This window comes from Eulemur rufifrons, chromosome 21, assembly GCF_041146395.1.
Source record: "Eulemur rufifrons isolate Redbay chromosome 21, OSU_ERuf_1, whole genome shotgun sequence".
Lineage (NCBI taxonomy): Eukaryota > Metazoa > Chordata > Mammalia > Primates > Lemuridae > Eulemur > Eulemur rufifrons.
In genome coordinates, this window is record NC_091003.1 from 25,766,062 (window position 1) to 25,791,217 (window position 25,156).

The 25,156-nt window shown below is 64.0% G+C and overlaps 2 protein-coding genes across 4 annotated transcripts; both read left to right on the top strand.

The window, feature by feature from the left end:
* Positions 1-9,599: 9,599 nt before the first annotated feature.
* SEPTIN5 (septin 5) lies at positions 9,600-17,606 on the top strand. 3 transcript variants are annotated; one of them, XM_069496925.1, is made up of 12 exons: positions 9,600-9,726; positions 9,888-9,898; positions 14,548-14,644; positions 14,749-14,835; positions 15,039-15,162; positions 15,238-15,372; positions 15,486-15,603; positions 15,706-15,807; positions 16,591-16,687; positions 16,788-16,923; positions 17,105-17,207; positions 17,307-17,606. In XM_069496925.1, the coding sequence occupies exons 1-12, from the start codon at positions 9,684-9,686 to the stop codon at positions 17,361-17,363; spliced, it is 1,110 nt and encodes a 369-aa protein (XP_069353026.1). In that variant the 5' UTR covers positions 9,600-9,683; the 3' UTR covers positions 17,364-17,606. The 3 variants fall into 3 exon arrangements, with proteins under 3 accessions (XP_069353026.1, XP_069353027.1, XP_069353028.1); XM_069496926.1 differs by lacking the exons at positions 9,600-9,726; positions 9,888-9,898 and adding an exon at positions 13,551-13,928 and having other exon boundaries at positions 16,799-16,923; XM_069496927.1 differs by lacking the exons at positions 9,600-9,726; positions 9,888-9,898 and adding an exon at positions 13,842-13,928.
* A 913-nt stretch (positions 17,607-18,519) lies between these two features.
* On the top strand, positions 18,520-19,416 carry GP1BB (glycoprotein Ib platelet subunit beta). Its single transcript, XM_069497160.1, has 2 exons — positions 18,520-18,529; positions 18,794-19,416. Exons 1-2 carry the CDS (start codon positions 18,520-18,522, stop codon positions 19,414-19,416), a joined length of 633 nt encoding a protein of 210 aa, XP_069353261.1.
* Positions 19,417-25,156: the final 5,740 nt, after the last annotated feature.

A 25,156-nucleotide genomic window follows, 5' to 3' on the forward strand; every position in this document is an offset into this window, starting at 1 on the left:
CTCAGAACTGGAAACAACCCACATGTCCTTCCGTGGGTGAAGGGTCAAACAAACTGGTCCACCCACACCGTGGAACGCTCATCGGCAAAGAAAGGGGTGAACTGCGGAACACACACAGTGACCTGCCTGAGTCCCCAGAGAATCACGCTGGGTGAAAAAAGCTAATGCCCCAAAGGTGTCACACTGCATGATTGCATTAACGTCACATCCATAAAATGACAAAGCCATAGCAGTGGAGATTGACAGAGATTCAGGAGGGGACAAGAGAGAGAAGTAGGGGTGGCTGCCAAAAGGCCACGGGGGATCCTTGGGGTGACAGGGACATTCTCTATCTCACCTTTATCAATGACAGTATCTGGGTTGTGGTGTTGTAATATTATAATATCGTTTTTTAAGATGGCACCATTGGGGGAACCGGTGAGGGGTACATGGGCTCTCTTTATACTATTTCTTACAACTCCATCTCAACAGCTTTAGTTTTAAAAATATATAAACCCTGGTGACTTGCTTGATCAAAGCGTCCTACAGCCTGGCGGGGAGGCCGGTGTGACCGCCAGCGGGACTGAGCGAGGCGAGGCAAGGAGTCGGGGTTGAGTCCTCTGGAACGCTGCGTCGACACACAGTGCCACCCGCTGCGCGGGCACGCCTGCTTCCCCTGCGTGCCTGTCGTCCACGGCACCATGTTGGTCGTATGACAGATAACTCGACAGACACAGAGATAGATAATATAATAGATAAAACATTTTATTAGTTTTAAAATCACAATCGATAACTGGTATTTCTGGACCTTTCTCCCTGTGGCACCACGCTAAGCAGATCACCCGATTTGGACCTCGCTGCACCGGGGAGCCGGGTCCCACTGCTGTCCCACGTACGGATGAGGAGCCCGAGCTCCAGTCCTGGCGTCCTTCCCTGCACAAGGGCCCTGAGGTTCCCCACAGGCAGAGTGACCAGGCGTCCTCAGACCTGGGGACGATGGCGAGGAGGGAGGAGGGAGCTAAGGAACTTCTGGGCACCTGCCTGGGGCTGAGAGCCACGCCCCTCTCTGCTCTGGGCCACGGGGGAGCTTCACTGCCACATGGCACCCGCTGCTGCCTTTTATGTCACCGTTATCGGGGGCGAGCGTGGGGGCAGTGTCATAGAATTAATCATTACTATTTCCTCCTTACTGTTTGTATTTATGGGTTTTTTGTTTTTCCTTTTGCTGTCTTTCCTCTTTGTGCATTCCAGGATCTTTCAAATGACAACAGAAAGTGGTTAGTTTCTTTGAAGAGCATTTGAACTGAGTGAATTTTCAAAATGCATGGCATTGTCATAGCGATGCAAGTCCCAGCGTAAAGTCCAGTGTCAGCTGCCATGACAGACTGCACATCGTCGAGAGGAGGACGGAGGCAGACAGGCTCTGGTGGCCGGAGGGCTGTGCACCCCACCAGGGCAGTGCTGAGCAGAGGGTCCGGAGTGGTGGCCCAGCAGGACTGGGTCTGGCCCCAGCCTTTATTCCAGGCTGGAGCAGAGTCCCCTAGCTATGCGTCTCTTGTGTTTACTGGACAGCAGTTGGGAGCCTGCCATACCCCTCCTGTGGCTCCAGTAGCCTCTCCCTGCGGGGACCAGGCATGAGAGTGGGGTGACACCGAGGAGCGAGGTAGATTCAGCTCTGCCTCCAGCGTCAGCAGCAAGCATGAGCCCCTTCTGGTGTCACTGCTGCAGTGACCAGACTGCAGTCCCCTCCAGAGCTCCGTGTGCCTTGCTGGGGGCTGCTGTAAGAAAGCACCTGGGTGGTCTCAGACCCCAGCAGTTGGGGCAGCTCCTCTGGAAGAGCTGTTGTCCCCCCATCACCTGTGGACAGAGACGGTGCCAGCCCCATGGAAGTCCCTGCCCCGAGGGTCCAGGCTCTGGGCTGCTTGGACCTACTGTGCTCACAGTTCCACGCAAGGAGTTCCCCACGAGGGCCCTGCCCTCCTCCCAGTCGTTTCTCGGTTTCTCTCCTCCCTTTTGTGTGAGCTGTTTTGGTCTCGCTTTGTTGCGGGGTGGAGAATAGCAACCTTGAGAACTAGGAAGGTCCTTAACCATCACCCGGGCCGCACCCTGCAGGGGGCAAGTGGGCATCTGCCATTCTGGAAGGGCAGAGACGCGCCCCAGGTCCCGTGGCCGAGAGGGCTGGCCTGGTGCAGACTGCCGTCCGTCCGCCACACCGGCCACTTCCCCCTCCCGGCCACACACTGGCCCTCCTGGAGTGGCCCAGCCCCTCTTCTCTGCCTCTGGGCTCCCGCCCGCCCTCCCGCTCTCCTCTGTGAAGCCCCCTCGACATGGTGCCAGTCACCAGTGTGGGGTGCAGGTCTGGGGGCTCCACCAGACAGAGCGCAGGGGAGCCTGGGCCCGTGCCGATCGTCACGACAGACCCCACCCAGGGCCTGGCACACAGCGCTCCCAGGAGGGAATTTCTCACTGATTCAGGGGGAAACTGCAGGGGTCTAAGAAACACTTCTGATCGAAGCGGGTCCTGACCGGGTCTGGTTCGTCCTTTCAGGGTTGGGCTCTCCCCTCCAACGTGAGATACTGAAGCCAAGACCATGGCAGTGCAGCCCGGGGACCCTGCCTGCTCACACTCTGTCAACGTCTTGGGGTGCCCCTGTGTGTCTGAGTGTCCCCCCCATTCTTATGTTGAAATCCTACCCCGCAAGGCAATGGTGTCAGGGGGCCTTTGGGAGATGATTGGGTCGTGAGCGCGGAGCCTGGGAGAGACCCCCGCCCCTTCCGCCGTGGGAAGTTACAGAGAGCAGACAGCTGTCTGGGAGGAAGAGGCCCTCACCTCTCCCACAGAACCTACCGGTGCCTTGATCTTGGACGTCCAGCCTCCAGCATTATGAGAAGTAAATGTTTGCTGTTTAAGCCGCCCGGTCTAAGGTGCCTTGTTGCGGCAGCTGGAATGGACTCAGACTCCCTATATCGGTTTGCCGAGGCTGCCATAACGTGGTCCCACAGACTGGTTGGTTTAAATGGGGCAGGGACAGTGGATGGTGTGTTCAGTGTGGCACTCAGAAAGGTCTTTGAAGGTGGCCAGAGGCTCCGGCTGGACACAGGGTGGCCCACAAGAGGCTGGACAGGCCTGCGGGTGTGGGAAGCCTGGGGTGGTGAGTCTCAGACGCTCTGCCTGCCCCCATCTCTGGCCAGCTCCCCTTTGGAGAAATGTCAGTTCAATTCTTTGTCCTTTTTTGTTGTTGACATGGGTCTCACTCTGTCTCCCTAGTTGGAGTGCAGTAGTGTCATCACAGCTCTCTGCAACCTCAAACTCCTGGCTCAAGTGATCCTCCTGCCTCAGCCTCCCGAGTAACTGGGACTAGAGGTGTGGCCACCACATCTGAGTCATTTTTATTTTTATTTATTTTTATTTTTTGTAGAGATGGAGTCTCCCTCTTGCCCAGGCTAGTCTTGAACCCCTGGCCTCAAGTGATCCTCCTGCCTCAGCCTCCCGAAGTGCTAGGATTACAGGCGTGAGCCACCACGCCCAGCCCTTTGTCCATTTTTTTGTTTGTTTGTTTGTTTGTTTGTTTTTTGAGACAGAGTCTCACTTTGTTGCCCAGGCTAGAGTGCCATGGCGTCAGCCTAGCTCACAGCAACCTCAAACTCCTGGGCTTAAGCGATCCTCCTGCCTCAGTCTCCCGAGTAGCGGGGACTACAGGCATGTGCCCCCATGCCTGGCTCATTTTTTTATATATATTTTTCGTTGTCCATATAATTTCTTTCTATTTTTAGTAGAGACGGGGTCTCGCCTGAGCCATCCTCCTCGGCCTCCCAGAGAGCTGGGATTACAGGCGTGAGTCACGGCGCCCGGCCCCTTTGTCCGTTTTTGAATCGGGTTGTCATGTTGTTGTCGACAGTCTCTCTCTGTGATCCTCAAAATAACCTCGAAGAACAGGTGCAGCTGAGATGGTCCCCTGAGGCACAGGTAGGGAGATTGAACCGGGCCTCTGCCCCACACCTCGGAACAGGCAGGCCCTGCACAGGGCAGGGGCTTCCTAGGGCACACCTAGGGCACAGGGTCTCTGGCTGGACCCCTGGTTTGACCAATGTCTGTCACAGTGTCTGGGAGTCGTGTGCCCAGACCTTGGGCCACAGGTTGGGAGGCCACACAGCTGCTAACTGGGCCAGAGCAGGGCAGGACCCACCCAGAGTGGCCGGCAGCTGCAGGGGTTGTGCAGAGTCCTGGCTGCAAGAATGAGCCCCTTGGCAAGAGCCCCAGGGAGGGGACTGAGGCCAGCGGCTGCTTTGTCCTACACAGTCCTGCTTGGGCCCCCAGGCCCAGCTCCCAGGTGCACTCTGGCGATGGTTCTTTGGTCTAAATCTGGTCAGCCACCCTGAGGGGACCTGGTCAGAATCGGGCAGGGTTGATGGCCGAGCCCCGTGCCCCCTGCCCGCCATTCTGAGCCACTGGTGAAGGCAGCAGCCCCTCCTCTCCTGCAAAAGTGGCCCTGTCGGGGCTCCGTCTCCTGCCGTGCCCCTATCTGAAGGGACCCGGCAGCACCCTGCTTTAAAGGCAGCCTTTGCACAGAGGAGGGGCAGGGTCCCTTCAGCCCAGCGCGTCACAGCTGGAGACCGCAGGTGCGCGGGGGCTGGCCCAGGCTGGCCGTCCGCTGTGGAGGTCTGGCCCCACGCTCCCACCCCCCAGGCAGGTGGAGGGGGGTTGGCAGCAGCCTGATGTGCACTGTGTGTGTCTGTCTCCCACCAGCTCCGCGCACGGCTCCGGCCCGGGGGTGTGCAGCGAGTGCCCGATGGGAAGTGGGGTCCAACCCGGGCCACGCCCACGCAGGCCAGTCCCACTCTGCCAAGGGTCCCGGGCGTGTCATCTGGGCTCAGCAGGCCCACACCCCGACCCCACCCTCCGCCCTTCTGTGCCAGTGTGTGCTGCCCGGCTTGGGACAGGCGGAGCTCTCCACACGGCTCTTCTCCACAGGCAGAGGCACGCTCAGCAGCATGTGGCCAGGACAAGAGGTGGGAGGAGATATTGGTAAGGAATGAGCTGAGACCTGGAGTCCTTCTCCCCTCCCCTCCCCTCCACTTGGAAACCAGGTGACGGATGCCCGAGAGGATGGCCCTGGTAGCCACCTTCCCTGTGGGAGCCTGGGTGTGTGACAGGCCATGCATTTGCACTCAGTGCTGGGACCGGCTGCAGACGGCCAGCCGAGTCTGGTTCACTCCAGAGGGATTTGCAGATGTGTCTCTGGCCTGGCCGGGAGGTGGGGTGCCGTGGGAGCCGGAGCCAGCCCTGGGGGCCCCAGCACTTGGCCCTCGGTGGAGGGAGGGGGTGGACAGGGTGGGGTGAGCCGCCGGATCTGGGTCACGGCGCTCCGGCCTGCTCTCTGCCTTTCACAGGCGTATGTTCCTGTGGGATGTTTTTAACTCCAGGAGAGTCCCGACCTGGGTGCCATTTCACATCTCGTTCATCTTCTCTTCTTCCTCCTCGGGCTTTTCATAAAACCACAGAGCTGCAGCGAGGACAGAGGGCCTGCCAGGACCCCTTGGGGAAGGTCCTGTGAGCCCTGGGCGTGAACCACGGGCAGCATCCCTTTGGGAGGCCCCCGCCCAGGAGCACATGGTGGCACCGCTCTTCCCGACTGAGTCATGCTGCGCTCAAGGCCCCTGCCCTGGGCTGCTCTCTGTGACATCTCCCACGCACCATCCCAGAGCCCTAGGAGACTCTGAAGGCTCATCAGATGTGGCCGCAGCCCCACCCCCCACCTCAGAGACCCCTGCCGCTCTGGGTGCCCGGCTGGCTTGCTGGCTCGGAGCACAGGCGCCCTTTGTGGCACTTGCTCCAGCTGCCCAGGGAGTCGGGCACTGGTGTGGAGCGAGGCTCAGCCCCCTGGGAAGCCCGCTCTGTCCACCCCTGCAAGACACAGGCGGCTTTAACCGCGGCCAGGCGGCACCCTCTGGGCAGGGGCAGCTGCTGCGTATTCTGTGCGCTTTCAACAGGCCTGTCTTCCACTGGTGACGAGGACCAGTTTGTGCTGTGACCCCTTACGTTCTTCTAAGAAGGAAACCAAGGGAAGTATTCTCCAATGGTCCCCTCACCATGCACACATTTCCCCTTGTCCTTGGAGACAGCCACTGCCTTCGGGAGGTCCCCACATATCCCCCTCAGCCGGGCCGAGCAGGCGGCCAGAGGGTCCAGGATTGGGAACGCAAAGTGTGCAGCCACCCAGACCCCAGCTGTCCTGGCAGGCCGTCCCCACCCGCCCTGGGACTCCAGGCCCAGGTGTCTGTGCCCCCACCCAGCATGAACTGGCGCTATTGAGCTTTCCCGGGTGCCAGACGGGGGCTGAGTGCTGGGAGCCCCCTGGGCCGCATCCTGCGGAAGGGAGGGCGCCGCGGGCCGGCAGGGCTATGAAGGGTGCTCCTCGGTGCGGGGGCTAGGGAAGGGTGCACTGGCACCAGGACACACCTCCTGCTTCGGAGCCCCCAGGTGCCAGGGATCGGCTTGAATCTCAGAGCTGGCTGGGTGAGGGCGCTGGGGACAGCAGGGATGGGGCGTGGGTACAACACCCGCAGTCGACACAAGCAGATCTGGAAGGCTGTCCGGGCTCCATCATGTTGACAGGGGATTCGGGAAGCAGAAGAGACGTGAGCTCAAGCTCTGATGGGCTGCCTGACCGGGGCAGGGCCCTGGCCGCCTGGGACCAGGTCACACCTCACTGAAGCAATGAGGCACTGGGCTTGCCGGTCCTGGGTTCTAGTCTCGGCCGTTTTCTCGGAAAGGTCGCCATGCTCTGACTTCCCCTTCCTGCTCCTACTCCGGGCACAAAGACACCCCTATCCGGCGCAGGTGAAGGCTGCCCACATCCCCTGCTCCCGAGTACAGACGGCAGGAGCTTTGTTTTTCTGTCGCTGTCTCTGTGGCCACTTCCCCCCCTGCACCTTCCTCGTCCCCGTCCCAGCCCCGAGGCACCAGAGAAAAGCCACTCACTCCACTGCCCGTGCCGAGAGGAGACACAGTGCGCTTTAAAGGCGGCCTCTTGAGAATTTGTTAACTAAAAGAGGTTTTCTCCGAAAAGCACCAAGCTATTTGTAGCCAAAGTCGGTTGAACAGATTTTTCTGGGTGTAGTTTATTTTTTAATTCATTAACTTCTTTTCCTTATGAATTAAAAAACAGCATTTTTTCCACACAGGAGTGTTTTATTTACTTCTCCCTGTACCACAGCCAGAATACACCCACTTGGGCAGGCAGTTTTCCTCCAAGCCTGGCATCGAGAAGAGGTAGGTGTGTGTCCAGACCACTGCCCTGCAGCCCCGTCCCCTCCCTGACATCACACATGCCCCAAGGGTTGGGCATTTGGACGGACAGCACCCTTACAGGGGTTTTGCCTGTGCCGTTAGCCCCAGTGCATTAGCCAGAGTCTGAGAGCCTCACCTGGCAGAACTGGGGACACGTCCTAAGGATCTGCTGACCCCAGCCCTGCTGGCCCGTTTTCCTGACTTCAGAAACGTCCCATGTGGTGGATACTTTGCCGGCGGAGCCATGGGTGCTGCCAGCCAGGGGGTCTCCCAGCTAGACAGGGCACAGCCTCGGTAGGTCTGTGGAGGGATTCGGGCTGTCCCCCGACTCACAGCCGCGGGTGAGCACAGTCCCAAGGTAAGGGAGCAGACCGTGCCTCCTCCTTCCAGCCTCCAGCCTCCGGCCCCTTTGGGCATTTTGCACGGGGACCCAAGCTGTCCTTGCTTTCGCCATTCCAGGGAGTTGTTTCCATTTCTATAGATCACACCAAGTCCACACTGGCTTGCCACAAAACACTGGTCTCTAATTCAGCTGCACTTCTGCAGGTAATCTTTGGGATACGCTTACCTTAATAAAAATAAAAATCACATGTATTTGGAACACCTCACCTTTGTTTGTCTCCCATCTCCAGAGTCCTCTTAAAATCTATTACTCTTACGCACGTGCACCTCCCACCTTTTGTCCAAGCTACACACTTGACCTGCTGTACACGTCCCTCACGGCCAAGGTCAAACCGCTGACCCAGGGCTGCCCAGAGGCACCCTCCCATCTGAGCCCCAGGGAGGGTCCGCACTGGCCAGGGCATGCTTCCCCACTGAGGACAGGGTTCCCGTCTCTCCTCCTTTGTCCCCCTGAGTACAGGCTTGCAGAGGTCAGAAGGTGCTAAATATCCAAGCGCCATTTTTCACTGACCAGTTGAAACATTTTGCAAAGCCAGGCCTTCTGAGATGGGATTTCTACCGAGTCCTCCGGCCTGATGCTTAGAAACCCTGCCTGGCCCTGTGAACATCCCACCTCCCCCATTTCTTTATTACAATACCAAATCCCCCAAAGCTCTGAAACCGAAATGTTTTCAAAGCTCAGTGGCCAAACTGGACCTGTGCAGCCATTTATCGTGGTCTTTATTTATCCCAGTTTGTACGGACAGTCCTCTGTTTCCCTACAAAATGATTAATGTGTTTGATTACGACAAGCAGCCCCAGTGGTCCCCACCTAAGACGGGTGTCACGTAACATAGACTATAAATGAAAAAGTTTGAATTCCGACACAACGGGGCCTGAGGCTTTGGAGGAGGGGTGGGATGCTGAAGTGTCCCTGCAGTATGCACTGGTCCAGCTCTGGACTGGAGGGGGGGGCTCATGGTAGAGGGGGCTGGGCTTTGGCCACAGAATGTGACAGAGTGAAGACTCTGGACTCTCACTTACTGAGCAAACAGCTCTGTGCTGGGTGCTGGTGACAGAGAGATGGAGGAGCCCTAGCAGCACCCCCCACCCTTCACCCAGGGCCACCACCTGGGTGCAGCAGGCAGGCTCCCTTCACGGGACCCTTTCTTGCGGAGGTGGTGACCACAGGCCTGATACTCCCTTTCTGAGGAGTCAAAGGCTTCAGATGTGCCACCTGGGGACACTCTGGGGATGTCCAAGCCGAGGGTACCTGAAACTGTGATAGGGCCACAAGCCAGGAGGGATTCCTGTGGGTCTGCAGAGAAGCGGGGGAAGGGCTGGGGGGAGGGGGCAGGGCCAGTCCTGTCTCACCCTCAGCTCAGTTACTGTTCACAAATAATCCCATTTTATAGCCCAGGAAAAGAGAGGCCGGACAGCTGCCCAGGTGTGTCTGCTTCCAGAGCAGGTGTGCACAGCACCAGGCAGGCGGCGGGAGGCAGCTGGGCGCGGCCTTCTGCGCGGGGCCGTGGCCTTTCCTGCTGCAGCCGGGAGCAGGACTCCCAAGTCCACCGTGATGGAGTGAGGAGGGGTCCGCCGGCCTCGGCGGGGTGGGCCGGAGCGCGCAGCGGGGCCATAGACAGCCAGGGGCGGGCTCCGCAGAAGCGCCCAAGACGGGTGGTCCGAGGCCCGGCACAGACTGGGGTCCGGGCCAGAGCGGAGGGAGCGCGGAGTCGGGGCCTGGGCCGGGGGACAGGGGAGGGGCGCAGCCGGGCTGCGGGAGGCGAGGGCGTCGCCCGAGGGGGCAGCGCGGGGGCCGTGGGAGGGGGCGCCTGGGTCCCCGCCCCCACCGGCCGCGCCGGGTCGCGCGTGGGCGCGGCGGGCGCCGATTGGCTGGCGGACGGGCGGGCGGGGCGGCGGCGGCGGCGGCGGCACGGAGGGGCCGGTCACCCCGCAGCCCGGCCTCGGCCTCCGCTCGTCGCCGCGCCCCGCCCGCGCGCTCGCCGCCGCACGTCTCTCGCCGGCGGCCACCATGAGCACAGGCCTGCGGTACAAGAGCAAGCTGGCGACCCCAGGTGAGCCCGGCGTCCGCCCGCGTGCCCGCGCGCGCCTTTGTCCCCGCTGCCCGCCCGCCTCTCACGGTGTCTCTCCGTCTCTCCCCCGCCCGCCGGCCCGGACCCGCCCGGACCCGGACCCGGACCCGGACCCGGACCGCAACCCGACCTCGACCCCGCAGAGGATAAGCAGGTACGTGCGCGCCGCCGCTCAGCCTGCAGCCAGACCCGGCCGGCTGTCACCCATTGTGGCACCAACGCCGCCGGCGCCCAGGCGCGACCCCGCCCCCGCCGGCCGTCATTCAGCCCAGTCTAACCGATTGTCGGGGGCAGTGCTGCGGCTCCTGGGGCTGCAGGGGGAGGGACGGGTTGGCGAGGGGGCCTGGCCCCCTGACCCTCGCAGCGGGATCCGTGCGCCCCACCCCAGGAGGGGGATGGGCCGAGCACTCCCTCCCACTGGTCCAGCGCCAGCACCTCCTTGCTGACCTGGCCTCTAGGCCATGTACCGGGGGTCCTGGGTGAGGCCGTGGTCGTGGCAGGCCATGGCCAGGGGTTGGGGAGGGGGAAGGGGCTCAGCTAGCGCATAGCCCCTCAGCAGCCCCACAGGGCAGCCTCTGGCCACCCCACCCCCCTCCCCTGCACCTTCATGCCCCCCCTCCCGCCCTCCCACACACACACACACACACACACACACACAAATTTCAGTGTACTGCTTTGTGGCTGGGCCTCTTCCCCAGACTGGGAGCTTCCAAGGCCCAGTCTGAGTCATCTTGGTGCTCAGCTCTGGGCCTCGCACCCAGTGGTACATATAGGCTGTGGCTTCCCAAAAGGGCTGGCCTGGTCCCCACCCTCCAGGAATGCAGGACTCCCCAGGAAGGCTGGCCTGGGCACCCCCGCTGAAAACCCAAATGAGCTCAGGGTTCAACTAAGCCATGAGACTCTGAGGGTGGGGCAGGGGTTGGTAACCAGGTGGGCTGGGGACTCTGGAGCTGCCTTGCTGGTGGCCTTTCTAGCTGGAACTCAGCCATGTTTGGAGAAGAAAGGAACAACCCTATACGGTGGCCTTGGCAGCCCCCATCAGGGATGGGGGTTCACAGCAGCCACAGATGCTGGGCGGTACCCTGGAGTCCCAGCCCAGGGTGCAGCAGGCAGGGCAGCAGAGCAAGAGCTGGAGAGTCCCTGGCTGCCCTGTGCCCTCTCCTGGAAGGGACACGCCCTGCCGGGGATGGGTGAGGCTCGCTGGGAGGGGCTTCTCTGGGGGCTGCCTCCCCATCGCAGCAGGTCAGACAAAGCCCAAGATGCAGGGACACACGTGCCAGGCTATTGTTTAAGGGAGAGGAAAGGAGCCAGAGGCTGGGAGACCAGTCCCCACGGCTTCTCCTGGGCCTGCGGTGCTCCCAGCTTGGCCCGAGGGTGCTCCGAAGCGCTGGGCTGGGCGTGGTCTGCTGCTCAGTACCAACTGGGTTCTCTTGCCCACTGCTGCAGGGATGGGGACCCCCTCCTGCTGAGGGGTGACTCCCCCAGCCTGTGTCTGCCTGTTCTTTGAGGTCAGCTAAGAGCCAGCCTCACCCCATCCCCTGCCCCCAGGCCCAGAGGGAGAGGTCACTGTGGGGGGTGGGGGTGGGAACAGGACCAGGGCTAGGTGTTTGGGGTGGCCACTGGGGGCCAGGAGAGCCGGGAGCACACGGAGCTTCACTGGTCCCACTGTTGGTGAAGGTGGTGGTTGTTGCTGTCCAAGCCGTCTTTCCACTCTGCAAAAGGGGGTAGAGAGGCAGTGGGGGGTGATCTGTCAGTCCTCTGTGCCCCCCACCTCCTCTCAGATGGTGATGGGGCTCTTTCGGCTCTGGCTGCTGCTTCCAGAGCTGACTCGGGGGATTCTAAGAATGGAAATGCCTCGAGAGTCTCAGGCACGGGAGCGGGTGGGCGAGGCTGTGTCATATGGCTCAGGAAGCCCTGAGCAGTGTTTGTTGTGCCTCAGGGACCAGAGAAAGGGGGTGGTGGGCCCCTTCCTGGGGGCTCCCCCAGGGAATCCACGGCCCCATGGGGCCCAGTTGGGTGATGGGCAGGGGGTTGGGAGCTGGGAGTGAGACTCTTGCCCTCCTGACCTGGGCCTCCCCAGAGGCTGTGCCTTACCAATGGGGAAACTGAGGCAGGCTGCCAGCCACAAACTCCATTAGACACCTCCCTGCCTGAGGCTCAGGCCCGGCACTGTCTATCTTCCTAGAGACGCTCTAGACCTGAGATACCGGCCTGTCCGGGTGTGTGCTGGGCTGAGGGCTGGGTCCACCGTAGACCCACAGGTAGAAGTTGGGTGGCACTCAGACCAGAGGCTTCCAGCAGGTCAGGGCTGCAGTGGGCTGGGACCAATGAGGAGGCTTTCTGGGAGCAAGGGCTGGGGGATGGGCTGTGGGGGCTGGGGCTGGGGCTGCCCCCCTGTCCTACAGTGAAAGAATCTCCTGTTACCAGCTGTGGACCTGCTCCTTGTCCCCAGGTGCCAGCGGCCTCCAGGCCCCATAGCAGGACCAGGGCCTGGACAGGGTGGAGGTCCCTCGGCCTGCATGGGGAGAGGTAGGGGCTCTGCTCCTACTGACACCCCAGCCGGTCTTGGAGCCTTTCCAGGGCCCCTTTCCTGCCACTGGTTTGTTGGGATTCTGGTGGGGTCCTGGAGGTAGGGGGTGAGGAAGGACTTGGTGGCCCACAGAGAGTGGTTTCTCCAATCAGGAGGCTCCTGTGGTCCCTGGGGTCGCTTCATGGGGGTCAGCCCCAGCTGGCAGGAGCTCTACAGTCCCCTGAACCCAGTTCTGTGGGTCACGGTGGGTGGGGAAATTCAGAAGGTCAAGGGACTGTCCACTGGAGCTGGTGGGGGACAGGTCCCACTCCACCCTCCCCATCCCAGTCCCAACACCACCCCCGCCAGCGGAGGGGACGTCTGGGGGCTGCGGAGGCGGCACATGGGTGGGCGGTGCTTTTTTGGTGGGCTGGCTGGGGCTTCCAAGTTTGGGGGGGCGCCCATTACTTGGGCTGCCCGCATCCCATCCCTCCCTTTCTGCCACCCTTTAAACCACTCCCGGGGGGCGGCAGTCTGGACTGCCAGAGAGAGGTGGGCTCTGCCCACATCCTGTTCCCCGCATGTCTTGGGGCGCCACAAAGGAAAAAAATTCCTCTAACGCGCGCGCGCACACACACACACACACGCGGGCGCGCGCGCTGGGGAGGTCAGCCCCGAGCGTGGGCGGGGACAGGAGAAGTCGGGGGGGGGGGGGTGGGCCCGTGGGCAGTTGGGGGCTGCCAGACGCCGCCAGCAGGCTTTCGGGCGAGTCCGAGAGCGGAGACCGGCGTTAATAGGGCCGGCTCCCCCGGGTCGCGCGTGGGTCCCGGGAGCGTCCTCCGGCGCCCTCTGGCGGGCGGAAGCAGCGCCGCATCTCCGGGGGGCGGGACGAGCGGTAGCCGCGGACCCGCGACCCGCGGCGACCTGGCGTCCTTCCCACCGCGCGCACGACTCGGGCGCCCCCGCCAGCTGCGTGCGGAACCAGGGCGCTGGGCAGCCACAGACCCCGCGACCTGGGCGCGCGGGGGCCGCGAACCCCGCTTCCCGCTGCGACCCGGGCGCCCCCTCCCGCCGCGTGCGCGGCCCGCCCGCCCGGACGCCAGGCCCGAGGCCGCGGGTGCGCGGCGAGGCTCCGGGTCCACGCGGCGCTGCGGCCCGCCCGCGCCTCTGCTCCGCCCTGCCCTCCGCGGCAGCTCTCGGTGGCTCCGCCCGCGGCCCAATTTCTAGGCGACTGTTTCCCGGCGACGGCGGGAGGGGCCGTCTCCGCCGCTCCCCGCCGCGAGCTCCGCGGGCGCCCGCGTGGCCCCGCCTCCGGGCCGGGTGCGGGAGCCGGCGGGCCTGAGGCTGCGACGCCGCCACAGCTCGGGGTGGGTCCGCATGGGCAGGGGGATGGCTCGGGTCGGCGGCTCCCCGGATAGGCGACGTCCCCTCTCCAAGCCTCAGTTCCCGTGTCCGCCAAACGGAGCCGAGAACACGGCTTCAGGGCAGTACCGTGTGTAAGTCCCTCGCGTGCGTCCCTCACGATCACCTGGCTGTCGGGCTGACCGGGTCTGGGGTCCGATCGCGGCCGGCAGGGTCGCGGGGGGTCGCCGCCATGAACTCGCTGGCAGCGCCCCAGGACCGCCTGGTGGAGCAGCTGCTGTCGCCGCGGACCCAGGCCCAGCGGCGGCTCAAGGTGTGTGCGTGGAGAGGGGGTGCAATGTGGGGGTGGTGCGGGTGCGTCCACCCGGGCAGGACCCCGCAGGCTCCGGGACATGGTAGGGGCCGGCAGGGCCAGGGGCCGTGGGGGGTGGGCGTCCAGGCCAGCAGGCGGGGGAGGCTCGGCGCCGAGGTCTATAAATAGCCCCTGCTCCGCGCTGCTCCTGCGGCCACCCCCGCGGCTGGATCCGGGCCAGACAGGGCCTCCCACCCCTAATATTCTCCGAGGGATGAGTGTCCAGGCCCCGGGCTTCTCCCGCCCGTAGGGCCTTGGGTGTGTCTGAGGGGTCTCAGCCCTGCTGCCTTCTGCCCACGGATGAAGGACAGGCTTGTGCCTGCCGCTGCCTGACATCTCCACCCCGCCACACACACAGTCTCTGGTCCCTGCAGAGCCCTTGCTGAGGCTGAGACAAGAGTGCCACCCTCCTGCCTTCCCACCTCCCCGCCTTTGCACACAGGCCCTGCCCCACTTCTGCCAGTGACCCACCCTGGGGACTGTGCTCTCTGCTGTCTCTGCATCCTGAGCTGGGTAGGAGACAGGGCACTGGGCTGCAGGAGGAAGCCCAGTGTAGCCCTGATTGTCCACCTTTCCCCAGGACATCGACAAGCAGTACGTGGGCTTTGCCACACTGCCCAACCAGGTGCACCGCAAGTCAGTGAAGAAGGGCTTCGACTTCACGCTCATGGTGGCTGGTGAGTGGGCCGGGCCCCTGGGTGTGGAGGCTGGGGCTGCTGGCCAGCCAGGCAGTCATGGGGGCCCCAGACCTAACCCAGCTCTTCACTGTACCTGTGTGCAGGTGAGTCGGGCCTGGGGAAGTCCACACTGGTCCACAGCCTCTTCCTGACCGACTTGTACAAGGATCGGAAGCTGCTCAGTGCTGAGGGTGAGTGGCCCCCACCGCAGCCCAGGCACTGATCCCCAGACTCCTGCCTCGGGACCCCTCGAAGGGTCCCCTTCCAGGTCCAGCCCCTGCAGTTCTCCTCTCACGATGTGGGTCCCCTGGGACCAGGGCCAAGGCACCAGGATGAATGGGGACAAGGGGTGGGGGGGGAAGAGGCCCCTCCAAACATGCCCCCTGCCCTGCAGAGCGCATCAACCAGACAGTAGAGATCCTGAAGCACACGGTGGACATTGAGGAGAAGGGCGTCAAGCTGAAGCTCACCATTGTGGACACACCAGGTTTCGGGGACGCAGTCAACAACTCGGAGTGGTGAGCACAGCCTGCCCGGGAACGTGCCCAAGGGCAGCCCTGGCAGCCTGGCCTCATACTGTCTCCCGCCCCTAGCTGGAAGCCCATCACCGACTACGTGGACCAGCAGTTTGAGCAGTATTTCCGCGACGAGAGTGGCCTCAACCGCAAGAACATCCAAGACAACCGGGTGCACTGCTGCCTGTACTTCATCTCTCCCTTTGGGCACGGGTGCGTGGTGGGCAGAGGGCTGGGCTCGGGACGCCACTTGCAGCGTATGCCCCTGTGCCACCGCCACTCCCACCACTCCCTCACCATGCCTGTGCCCCGGCTGCCCTCGGCAGGCTGCGGCCGGTGGACGTGGGTTTCATGAAGGCGTTGCACGAGAAGGTGAACATCGTGCCTCTCATCGCCAAAGCTGACTGTCTCGTCCCCAGTGAGATCCGGAAGCTGAAGGAGCGGGTGAGCCTGCTGGGGCCCAGGGGTCTGGCCCAGGACTCTGGGGCCCAGAGGACCAGGTAGACCTGGCCGGCCCCAAACCTGACAGCCCTTGCCCCACCGCAGATCCGCGAGGAGATTGACAAGTTTGGGATCCACGTGTACCAGTTCCCCGAATGTGACTCCGATGAGGATGAGGACTTCAAGCAGCAGGACCGGGAATTGAAGGTAGCCATGCAGTCTGGTGGGGACAGAGTGACAGAGGTGGCAGGGGTCAGAGAACCGGAGGCTAGAGGGCCTTGCCCTGTTCACACAGGGCCAGAGGAGGGCCAGGCACCCAGGTCAGACTTGGCTGGGAACAGGGGTCATTTGTTGGGAGTAGAGGACCTATGCTCCCTTCACCTAGGGCCAGAGGGTGAGGGGCACCTCTGTTCCCGCCTGGCTTGTGGTGGGTCATTTGGCCCCGTGTAGGTGTTTAGTGAGTCTTGGAGCACTTGCCCAGATCCAAAGGTGATCCTCTTCCCACGGGTCACCAACAGAAGGGCCCTCCCCAGTAGCCACAGGGCTGTGGCAGGACCTGGCTCCCACCTAGAAGTCTGAGCTCTGGGTGGGGGTGGCTTTGGGTGCCCCAGCAGCTAGACGGTGATGAAGGAGACCAAGCCAGGGGCAGGTGGCCATCAAGGCAGGAGCAGAGTACCAGCAGGGCCATCAGTACCAGGATGCATGGGCTCGGCCCTGGGGAGAAGGGAGGTAGCTGGACAGGGTGGTCCTTGGTGCGGGGAGGGGGGCAGGGGGCAGCATGCCTGGCTGGGCACAGCCTGGCAGAGGCCCTGGGGTTGTACGCTGCACGGGCTCTGGCCTCAGCGGGCAGCAGAGAGGCCAGGGTCCCTTTGGGGAGAGGTGGGTGACGGTGACGCTGGAGGGACAGCCGGTGCTGAGCGCCCATGCCCCTCTCCAACCACCGACCCTGCGATTGCGCTAACCGGGCTGAGCCCTAACCCACTCCCCTAGGAGAGCGCGCCCTTCGCCGTCATAGGCAGCAACACGGTGGTGGAGGCCAAGGGGCAGCGGGTCCGGGGGCGACTGTACCCCTGGGGGATCGTGGAGGGTGAGTTGAGGCTCGGGGGATGGGGCACGGGGTGGGAAAGCTGCCCGGGGTGGGAAAGCTGCCCGGGCCGGCGCCCACCCGCCACCTGCTCCTGCCACAGTGGAGAACCAGGCGCACTGCGACTTCGTGAAACTGCGCAACATGCTCATCCGCACGCACATGCACGACCTCAAGGACGTGACGTGCGACGTGCACTACGAGAACTACCGTGCACACTGCATCCAGCAGATGACCAGGTACGCCCCCTCGCCCCTGCTGGCCCGGCCACTTCTCCTTAACCCGGGGCTATCCCTGCTGCCCGCCCACACCCGAACCCTGCCCCAACCCCCAAAGCAACTCCCAGCCGGAGGGCGGGGCCTTGGCAGTGGCAGGGGGTAGGCCAGGCCTAGCCCACCAGCCTCCCATCCTACCCCACAGCAAACTGACCCAGGACAGCCGCATGGAGAGCCCCATTCCCATCCTGCCACTGCCCACCCCGGACGCAGAGACTGAGAAGCTCATCAGGATGAAGGATGAGGAGGTTGGAGGGATAGGAGGAGGGGCGGGGCATCAGGGTGCGTAGGGCGGGGCCAGGCCTCGCGTCCTTTCTCACCCCTTTCTCCGCTGTCCCCACCCCCAGCTGAGGCGCATGCAGGAAATGCTGCAGAAGATGAAGCAGCAAATGCAGGACCAGTGACCCCACCCCAGCCCCGCATCCCCCGGGATCTACCGCCGTCTCGGGATGGCCCCTCCCACCCCTGGAGCCCGGCGGGCCTGGACTCGACCCTGGATTCACCTGGTTCTTAGACTGACCTGGACCCAACCCTAAACCTAGAGTGGCCCGGATCGGACTGTTCCCAACCTGGAGACACGGGGTCACAGCCCCCGCTGACCCTAATTTATTCTCAGCATCAACCCCTCCCAGGTTATTGGTATCTGCTCCTGAGGGGCCTGGACCATAGCCCCTGCCCAGCTGGGCCCTTCTGGCCTTGGGGAATCAGGAGCCAAGTTGGGTGCGACTTCTGAGATGTCCCCTCTTCCTCCCGGAAAGTCAGAGTACCCAGACTTCAGGCCCCACTCAGGCAGGCGCACAAACCGCGGAAGAGGGGAACGGATGCCCAGGGTCCCGCAGAGCGGACTGGGGAGCCGCCCTGGGCCTGCTCCCGCGGGCCACCCAGCGTATGCTGGGACCCCACTTTGTGCCGAGGTGGGCCCGGTCCTTCCTTACCTCTTCACTCATGCCCAGCGGGCGGGGTCGGATGGCTACAGCGAATGGGAACCCTCCGGAGGCTGAAGCTGGGGACAAGGGGAGGGGACGCCTGTGCCCGCCCACGCCCCTCCCCCACAGTCCTGGACGGCTCCAAGGACAGCGGGCGGTGGGCCATCCCCTGGCAACTTCCTGTGCCTGGACGGCCGCGCACTGCCCGCACCTCGAGGTCTCCCCAGCAGCACTGCCGTGTCGCCCCAAGCCCCGGGCCTCCCGGACTCTTCCACCCCCGCATGACCCCTCCCCTCCACACTATGCTCCGTTTTGTTTAGTTGTGAATGCTGCATCCTGTCCTGGTGACAGGAGAATAATGTTGGTGAACGTAGCAACGGGTGTCCGAGTGCTGCGTGCGCCCCTGGGAGCGGATGGGAGCGGAAGCCCAGGGGCCTGTGGGCCATGGCGATAGCGCGCTATCTGCGGCCGCAGCGCGGGCCCACGCGGCCTCGGGGTTATTTCTGGCCAGGCTGCAGCACTGTGGTCTGGGCAGCGGACGCGCTGGGGCCTGGCAGGGGCGGGCGGCCTTATCGCCCCGCTCTCCCGCTAACGCCTCCCGCCCCAGAGCCAGCCGTGCTGCGGTCCTCTCGCCATGGGCTCCGGTGAGTCTGGGTCCGGTCGGGCTCCCCGTGCAGACCCAGGTTGGGAGGCGCTCTGGTCGTTTGGATTGCAGCAGGGAAATACCTGGGTCAGACTTAGAGGGGACTTCCACATGGCGCGCGGGTGGTCAGGGTGGAGACGCTTGCAGACTAAGGTGGCCGCGAGCCTCGGGAGCTGGATGGAGCCTGTCCTGGCGCTGTGGGTGCTCAGGGACGCCGCCCAGGTGCCCCGCTGGCCGCCTGGCTCACGGGGCGCTTCCCTTCCAGGGCCGCGCGGGGCGCTGAGCTTAGTGCTCCTGCTGCTGGCGCCGCCGAGCGGCCTGGCCGCGAGCTGCCCCGCGCCCTGTAGCTGCGCGGGGACGATCGTGGACTGCAGGCAGCGCGGGCTGACGTGGGCCTCGCTGCCGGCCGCCTTCCCTCGGGGCACCACCGAACTGGTGCTGACGGGCAACAACCTGACGGCGATACCGCCGGGGCTGCTGGACGCGCTGCCCGAGCTGCGCGCCGCGCACCTGGACGCCAACCCCTGGCGCTGCGACTGCCACCTGGTGCCGCTGCGCGCCTGGCTGGCCGGCCGCCCCGAGCGCGAGCGCGAGCGCGCGCTCTACCGTGACCTGCGCTGCGCCGAGCCCCCTGCGCTGCGGGGCCGCCTGCTGCCCTACCTGGCCGAGGACGAGCTGCGCGCCGCCTGCGCGCCGGGTCCGCTCTGCTGGGGGGCGCTGGCGGCGCAGTTCGCGCTGCTCGGGCTTGGGCTGCTGCACGCGCTGCTGCTGGCGCTGCTGCTGTGCCGCCTGCGGAGGCTGCGCGCCTGGGCCCGCGACCGCGCCGCGTACCAGCTGTCGCTGACCGCCCCGCTGGTGGCGGAGACCGCGGAAGCCGGCGCGTCCTGAGAGGAGCGAACTGGCGCTGAGCAACTCAGGCCCGCAGACTCGACGGGACTCTGCCGGAGAAGCCCTCGCCCCAACCTGGAGCCCCCTCGCCCCAACCTCTGCCGCCGCCCACTCTCCTACACCCGCGCGGGCCTGCAGGACCGGATCCACGTCGGATGGAACTGCCGCCCGTCCTGCTTCCTCGCAAGACAGGCCCCCGCGCCCTGCAGGCTTAGGAGGTGCAGTGGGGCAAAGTGCACCTCCCCCGCGCCGAATCCCCCTCCCAAACTCCGGTGCTGAATAAACCGTTCTCCTACTGACGTGGCCGGTCTCTGCACCACTGACCTGGAACTTCCCTTCAAAAAGCACCGGAAAGTGTCCTGGGGGCGGTTCAAGGGGACACAATCACATCTTCACACATACCCAAACTGGTCTGGGGGCAAACAAGGGTCAGTGCATGAACTCTCTCTTGCCAGATTTAGGGAGATCACGTGGGAAGGTATAGAAAACACTCAAAGTGAGGATATGGTGGGACAGTGAGGACAGCGTGGGGCAGTGAGGACAGCGTGGGGCAGTGAGGACAGCGTGGGGCAGTGAGGACAGTGTGGGGCAGTGAGGGCACAGTGAGGGCACAGTGAGGGCAATGTGGGCACAGTGAGGGCAGCGTGGGGCAGCGAGGGCAGCGTGGGGCAGTGAGGGCAGCGTGGGGCAGTGAGGACAGCGTGGGGCAGTGAGGACAGCGTGGGGCAGTGAGGACAGCGTGGGGCAGTGAGGACAGCGTGGGGCAGTGAGGGCAGCGTGGGGCAGTGAGGGCAGCGTGGGGCAGTGAGGACAGCGTGGGGCAGTGAGGACAGCGTGGGGCAGTGAGGACAGTGTGGGGCAGTGAGGGCACAGTGAGGGCACAGTGAGGGCAATGTGGGCACAGTGAGGGCAGCGTGGGGCAGCGAGGGCAGCGTGGGGCAGTGAGGGCAGCGTGGGGCAGTGAGGACAGCGTGGGGCAGTGAGGACAGCGTGGGGCAGTGAGGACAGCGTGGGGCAGTGAGGACAGCGTGGGGCAGTGAGGGCAGCGTGGGGCAGTGAGGGCAGCGTGGGGCAGTGAGGACAGCGTGGGGCAGTGAGGACAGCGTGGGGCAGTGAGGACAGTGTGGGGCAGTGAGGACACAGTGAGGGCAATGTGGGCACAGTGGGAAAGTGAGGGTACAGGGCAATGAGGATTCTGTAAGACAGGACACTATATACTGGACAGTATGGAGACAGTGAGGACACGGGGCAGTGAGGACACGGTGGGGACAATGAGGACACAGGGCAGTGAAGACATTGTGGGCAATGAGGACACTATGGGGACAGTGAGGACAGTCACAGCAGTGTGGCCTCGCAGTCCAAGGATGCTCAGAGTAGGAGTTCCCTGGATGGTGCCGGGTGAGGACACCCTGAGCACAGCTTAGGGGCTGAGGTGTCCGCGGTGCAGGGACCATGCTGTGTGGACAGTGCTCAGGGCAGTCGGGTGGGTTGGGGCTGGTCCCTCTGCAGGGTAAGGGTGGTGCGTGGGAGGTTGGTCCATCTGGGGTTCCCTGGGCCGCCCGAGTGAGAAGTCGGCTGCTGGGGTGTGGAGCCCTGCCGGTGTGAGTGGATGCCAGAGGTCGCAGAGTCTCTGGAATAATTGTGTCCTGGAGTGAGCCAGGCTCCCCACCACCTTGACCCCTCCGGACACCCCCAAATCTCCCTCCAGTGCTGCTTCCCCATGCCCCAGGCTGTGCGTGCGGCCCTGCCTGCTGGCTAGGCCCTTGCACACGCTGTTCCTTCTGCCTAGGACACAGTTCCTTTCACACCATTGTTCCCTGTCTGCCTTCTGCACCTCCAGCAAGTCCCCCCTCGCTGCCACTTCCCTCAGGAAGGCCCCCCTGACACCCAGACCAGTGAGGGGCTTCTCAGAGCCCTCCAGTCCCCAGCCTCCCATTGCCCTCACCCCCAGCACTCAGCCACCAGGCCCTCCGATTCCTCCTGGGATGCCTAGGTCACCACAGGCTGCTAACAAGGGCACACGGTGCCCAAATGGGGAGGTGACACCTTCCTCTCTATTGGAGTCAGCCTGGAAGTGCCTAGGACAGGATCCCACTCCTGCCCCGGGTGTGACCCCCATCCGTTGGCCCCATAAACAATGAAGACTATTCTCCTAGGATCCCAAACGGAACCCAGAAGAGAAGCCTCAGGCCCCGGCCGCTTGGCACAGGAAGGCCCCCAGCCCTCACTGGCCACTACTGACCACCACTGACCGGGTCGGGGAGGCTGCCGCTGACACAGCCTTTGTCCCGGCCTTTGTGGGACAAGACAGATGGCCCTCCTGCAGGGCTGATGCTATCTCGAGGCTGCCGGTCAGACGTGAGGCAGGAGCCACCCCCTCCTTTGTGGGCAGGTGCAGGGCATCCGGCTCATTGTGGGCTGAAGCAGACTGTCCGCTTGTCCATCCGGCCTTATCGCCACATCAGGGGGTGGCCCCCTTCGTACAGATGAACTGTCCACCTTGCTCTCCCCACGGGTGGCCCAGCACCTCCAGAACTCCTGGTGGAGGTCAGAGGTAACAGTCGTCACAACAAGGTACATCAGCAACTCTCCAAACTCAGCCCCAACAGGGTACCGGGAGCAGGTGTGCTCCCCACTTTCCAGGAGAGGAAGCCAAATCCCTGAGGGGGGCTCCCTACTGGGCCCCAGAGCTTTCTTTGTGTCTGCCCTGGGAGCAGAGCTGGGACAGGGCCCTGGGACCCCCTCCCCTACCTCCCAGTCACTAAGGCCTTTTGGGGGAAAATGCAGGGCTCAGGAAAAAGAGGCTGGAGTCCTAGGTGACCCCAAGCTAAGTGAAGGAGGCCCTTCTGGGCTGTGGGACATGCCTCAGCAGGGACAGTGGGAACTGGTCCACAGGAGCTTAAGCCCACTGCCCACAGTGTCTCCATGCCAGTGTCTCAATGAGAGGGTAGTGCCGGGGCCTGGGGGGCAGAACTCAGAAAGCACGGGGGCTCCCCTGATGGGGAAAGCCGCTGGAATCACAGTATGGTCAGACATAAGGAAGAACTTCCTGCTCACTGGCCAAAGAGGCAGCTGAGCCCCATGGTTCCTGCAGGATCTACCCTTTTGGTGATTCTCTGTGGTCCAGAGGGGCTCGTGCCAAGGTGCTGACCTCAGGGGGGCACCCGCCTGGCCTGTCCAGCTAACCTTCTCAGGTGGCCTGGGAGCCCCCAATCCCAACTCCTGACCTTGAGCTGACCCTCTGCATGCTGACCCTGGAGCCCCAGCCTCAGAGGAGCGTGGGGAAGTGGATGGCCCCAGCTCAGCGCTCCCGAATGGCCCTTCGGGGCAGGGGAAGTTCATGGCACTCCCCACTGATAAGCTGGTCCCTCTGTGGCCCCAGACCATCCTTCCAGACGGGAGCAGGAGGAGGGGCTTCTCAAGGCCCTGCGCAGACCCCATACCTCCAGTCCTCGGGCTGGCTGATTCGGAGTCCCTTGCCCTGCAGCCGGAGGACCCTCTGACCACACCACTGCCCACCCATCCTCCCTGGGCTCCCAGAACCCCAGCCTAGACCGAGGGCCAGGTCCTCCGCTCCTTTACTTCCAGGGCCAGCCCCGCCCTGGCCCCACATATGGTTCAGGACACCGTCCATGCCTGTGCCCTCAAGGTCCACCTGGGGCTCGGGTTTGTCTGGGACTTGCACACAGCCAGCTAGTAAGTGGCCAAGGGGTTGGATGGGGCGAGCCCCAGCCGGGCGAGAGAGCAGCCTCAGGTGAATACAGCTGTGATCTCCCCCAGGCCCAGCGCCCGGGGCTTCCTCCCCTCGGGCGCTCCACTCCGCGCTGGCACCAGAGGGCGCCCGCGGTCTGCGGAAAACGCCGCGGCAGGGCGCGCACGGACCGGGGGGCTCCGAGGAATGACGACCTGGTCCGTTGGGACACGGGGGCCTGGGGAGTGGCGGGGGAAACACGACCAGGCTGGCGGGGGTGGCCCTGAGAGGGACAGGCAAGTCGCCCCTCGTGAGGGGGCGCCGCGTGGTCGCCGACAGACGGGGCAGGTGAGCGCGGCCCCCTCGCTGCCCGGGCTCCAACCGGCTGTCACCCGCAAAGATAAGGGACCTCTTCTGCTGGCGCGGGGGTGTCAACCGGGTGCGCCCTCCCGCCTCCTACTGGTGTTTGCTGCATAAACACTTACTGGGCCCCTGCTGTGTGCACCTCGGCGGGGGCGGGGCAGGCTACCAGGGGCCTGAGCTGCCCAGTTCTGCCCCGGACGGTCCGGCCCGCAGTGACTCGGGAAAAGAGGCTCCGCCTCCTTCCGAGCGGCAGGGGCGGGGCCTGAGCGCGGGTCCTGCGTGGGCCCGTCCGGGCTGGGGAGGGGGCGCCTCGGAGGGCTGACCCCCACCGCGGAGGCCTGACTGCCGAGGGGAGGGGTCCTGGGAAGGTGGGGGGGGGCGGCCAAAACCCTGGCCACGAGGGGGGGACCGCGCCCGCTGCCCAGACGGAGCAACAACATTGGGGTGGGTGGCAGGGCCCTGGGGGCCCATAGCTCAGCGCAGCGTCTGCGCCCACCCCCGGCGTTTCCGATGGAAGACAGGCGGCTGGTGATAAATCACCGGCTCCCACCCCCACCCACCGGCCACGGTGGGGAGGGGGAGCAGTATGTGACAGAGATAGGGCCTGAGACAGAGACAGAGCCAGGCCCAGAGAGGGAGAGACAGGGCAGAGACGATGGTGCTAATACCGGACAGGTCCCTTGCTGAGGCGTCTGTCCCCCCAGGCACCCCCTCCACACAGCCCATCTGGAAACCAGCTGAGAGCCACCCTACCCCCACCCCAGCCGACCCCCAACAGGGAGGCAGAGGAGGGAGGGAGGCCTTGGCAGCCACAACTCCATCCTCCCCAGGACCATAAATCAGCAGGGGGCTCTCGGGCAGCACTCCCCCAGCCAAGGGAGGTCTTCGGGGTCACTGGTCCTGGTGACTGGGTCTGGCCTTGACTGTGTCCCTCCCTCCTTAAACAGCCCTTGGGGGATCCCCCCCCAGCACAGTCCAACTGGCCCAGAGCCGTCTACACCCCGTGCTGTCTACGCCATATGCACACCTCACCTCCCTCATCTCTCTCCGCAGACAGGGAATGACTGTCCTCACCAGGAGACCCCCTGTCACAGGCCCCATGGGAACTGGGGGCCAGCGGGCCCTCCCCAGGGAAGCCTCCTGGGGGTCTGCTCTGCCCCAGGGAAAACGCCGTGTCCCTCCTTCGTCCTGCCTTCCTGTCACCGCCCCCCCACCAGCGTGCCACGGGCCAGCTGGACAAAGGGTGCTGAGAGACCGGCCAGGTGGGTCCCCAGGTGAGAGCACAGCCCTCCCACAGGGCAGGTGTGAAGTCGCACCCAGCGGGGGGGCGGGGGGGAAGAGGCCTGAGAGAGCTGAGGAGTGTTCCCTGAAGCTGTGGGCCGTGCTCCCCCCTCCCCCGCTGCACAGACCCCCACCCCCAGTCCCAGCCGGGCAGCTGAGGACACTTCTCAGGGCTCTGTCCTGCAGGAACCTTCAGGGCCCTGAGATGGAGGTGAGGCCACTTGTGCACAAGGGAACAAATGTCCACCGTGAAGTCACCAGGGGCCATCTCAGAAGTGGTGGGGTTGGGGACAGGGTGGGGGATTCCTTATCTGGAAAGACCTTCAGAGCTCTTGGAATTCTGTGCTGAAAGAGGCACTGAGTATCCCCTGGGGGGGCCTGGTCCTGGTCGCATGGACCGTCCCC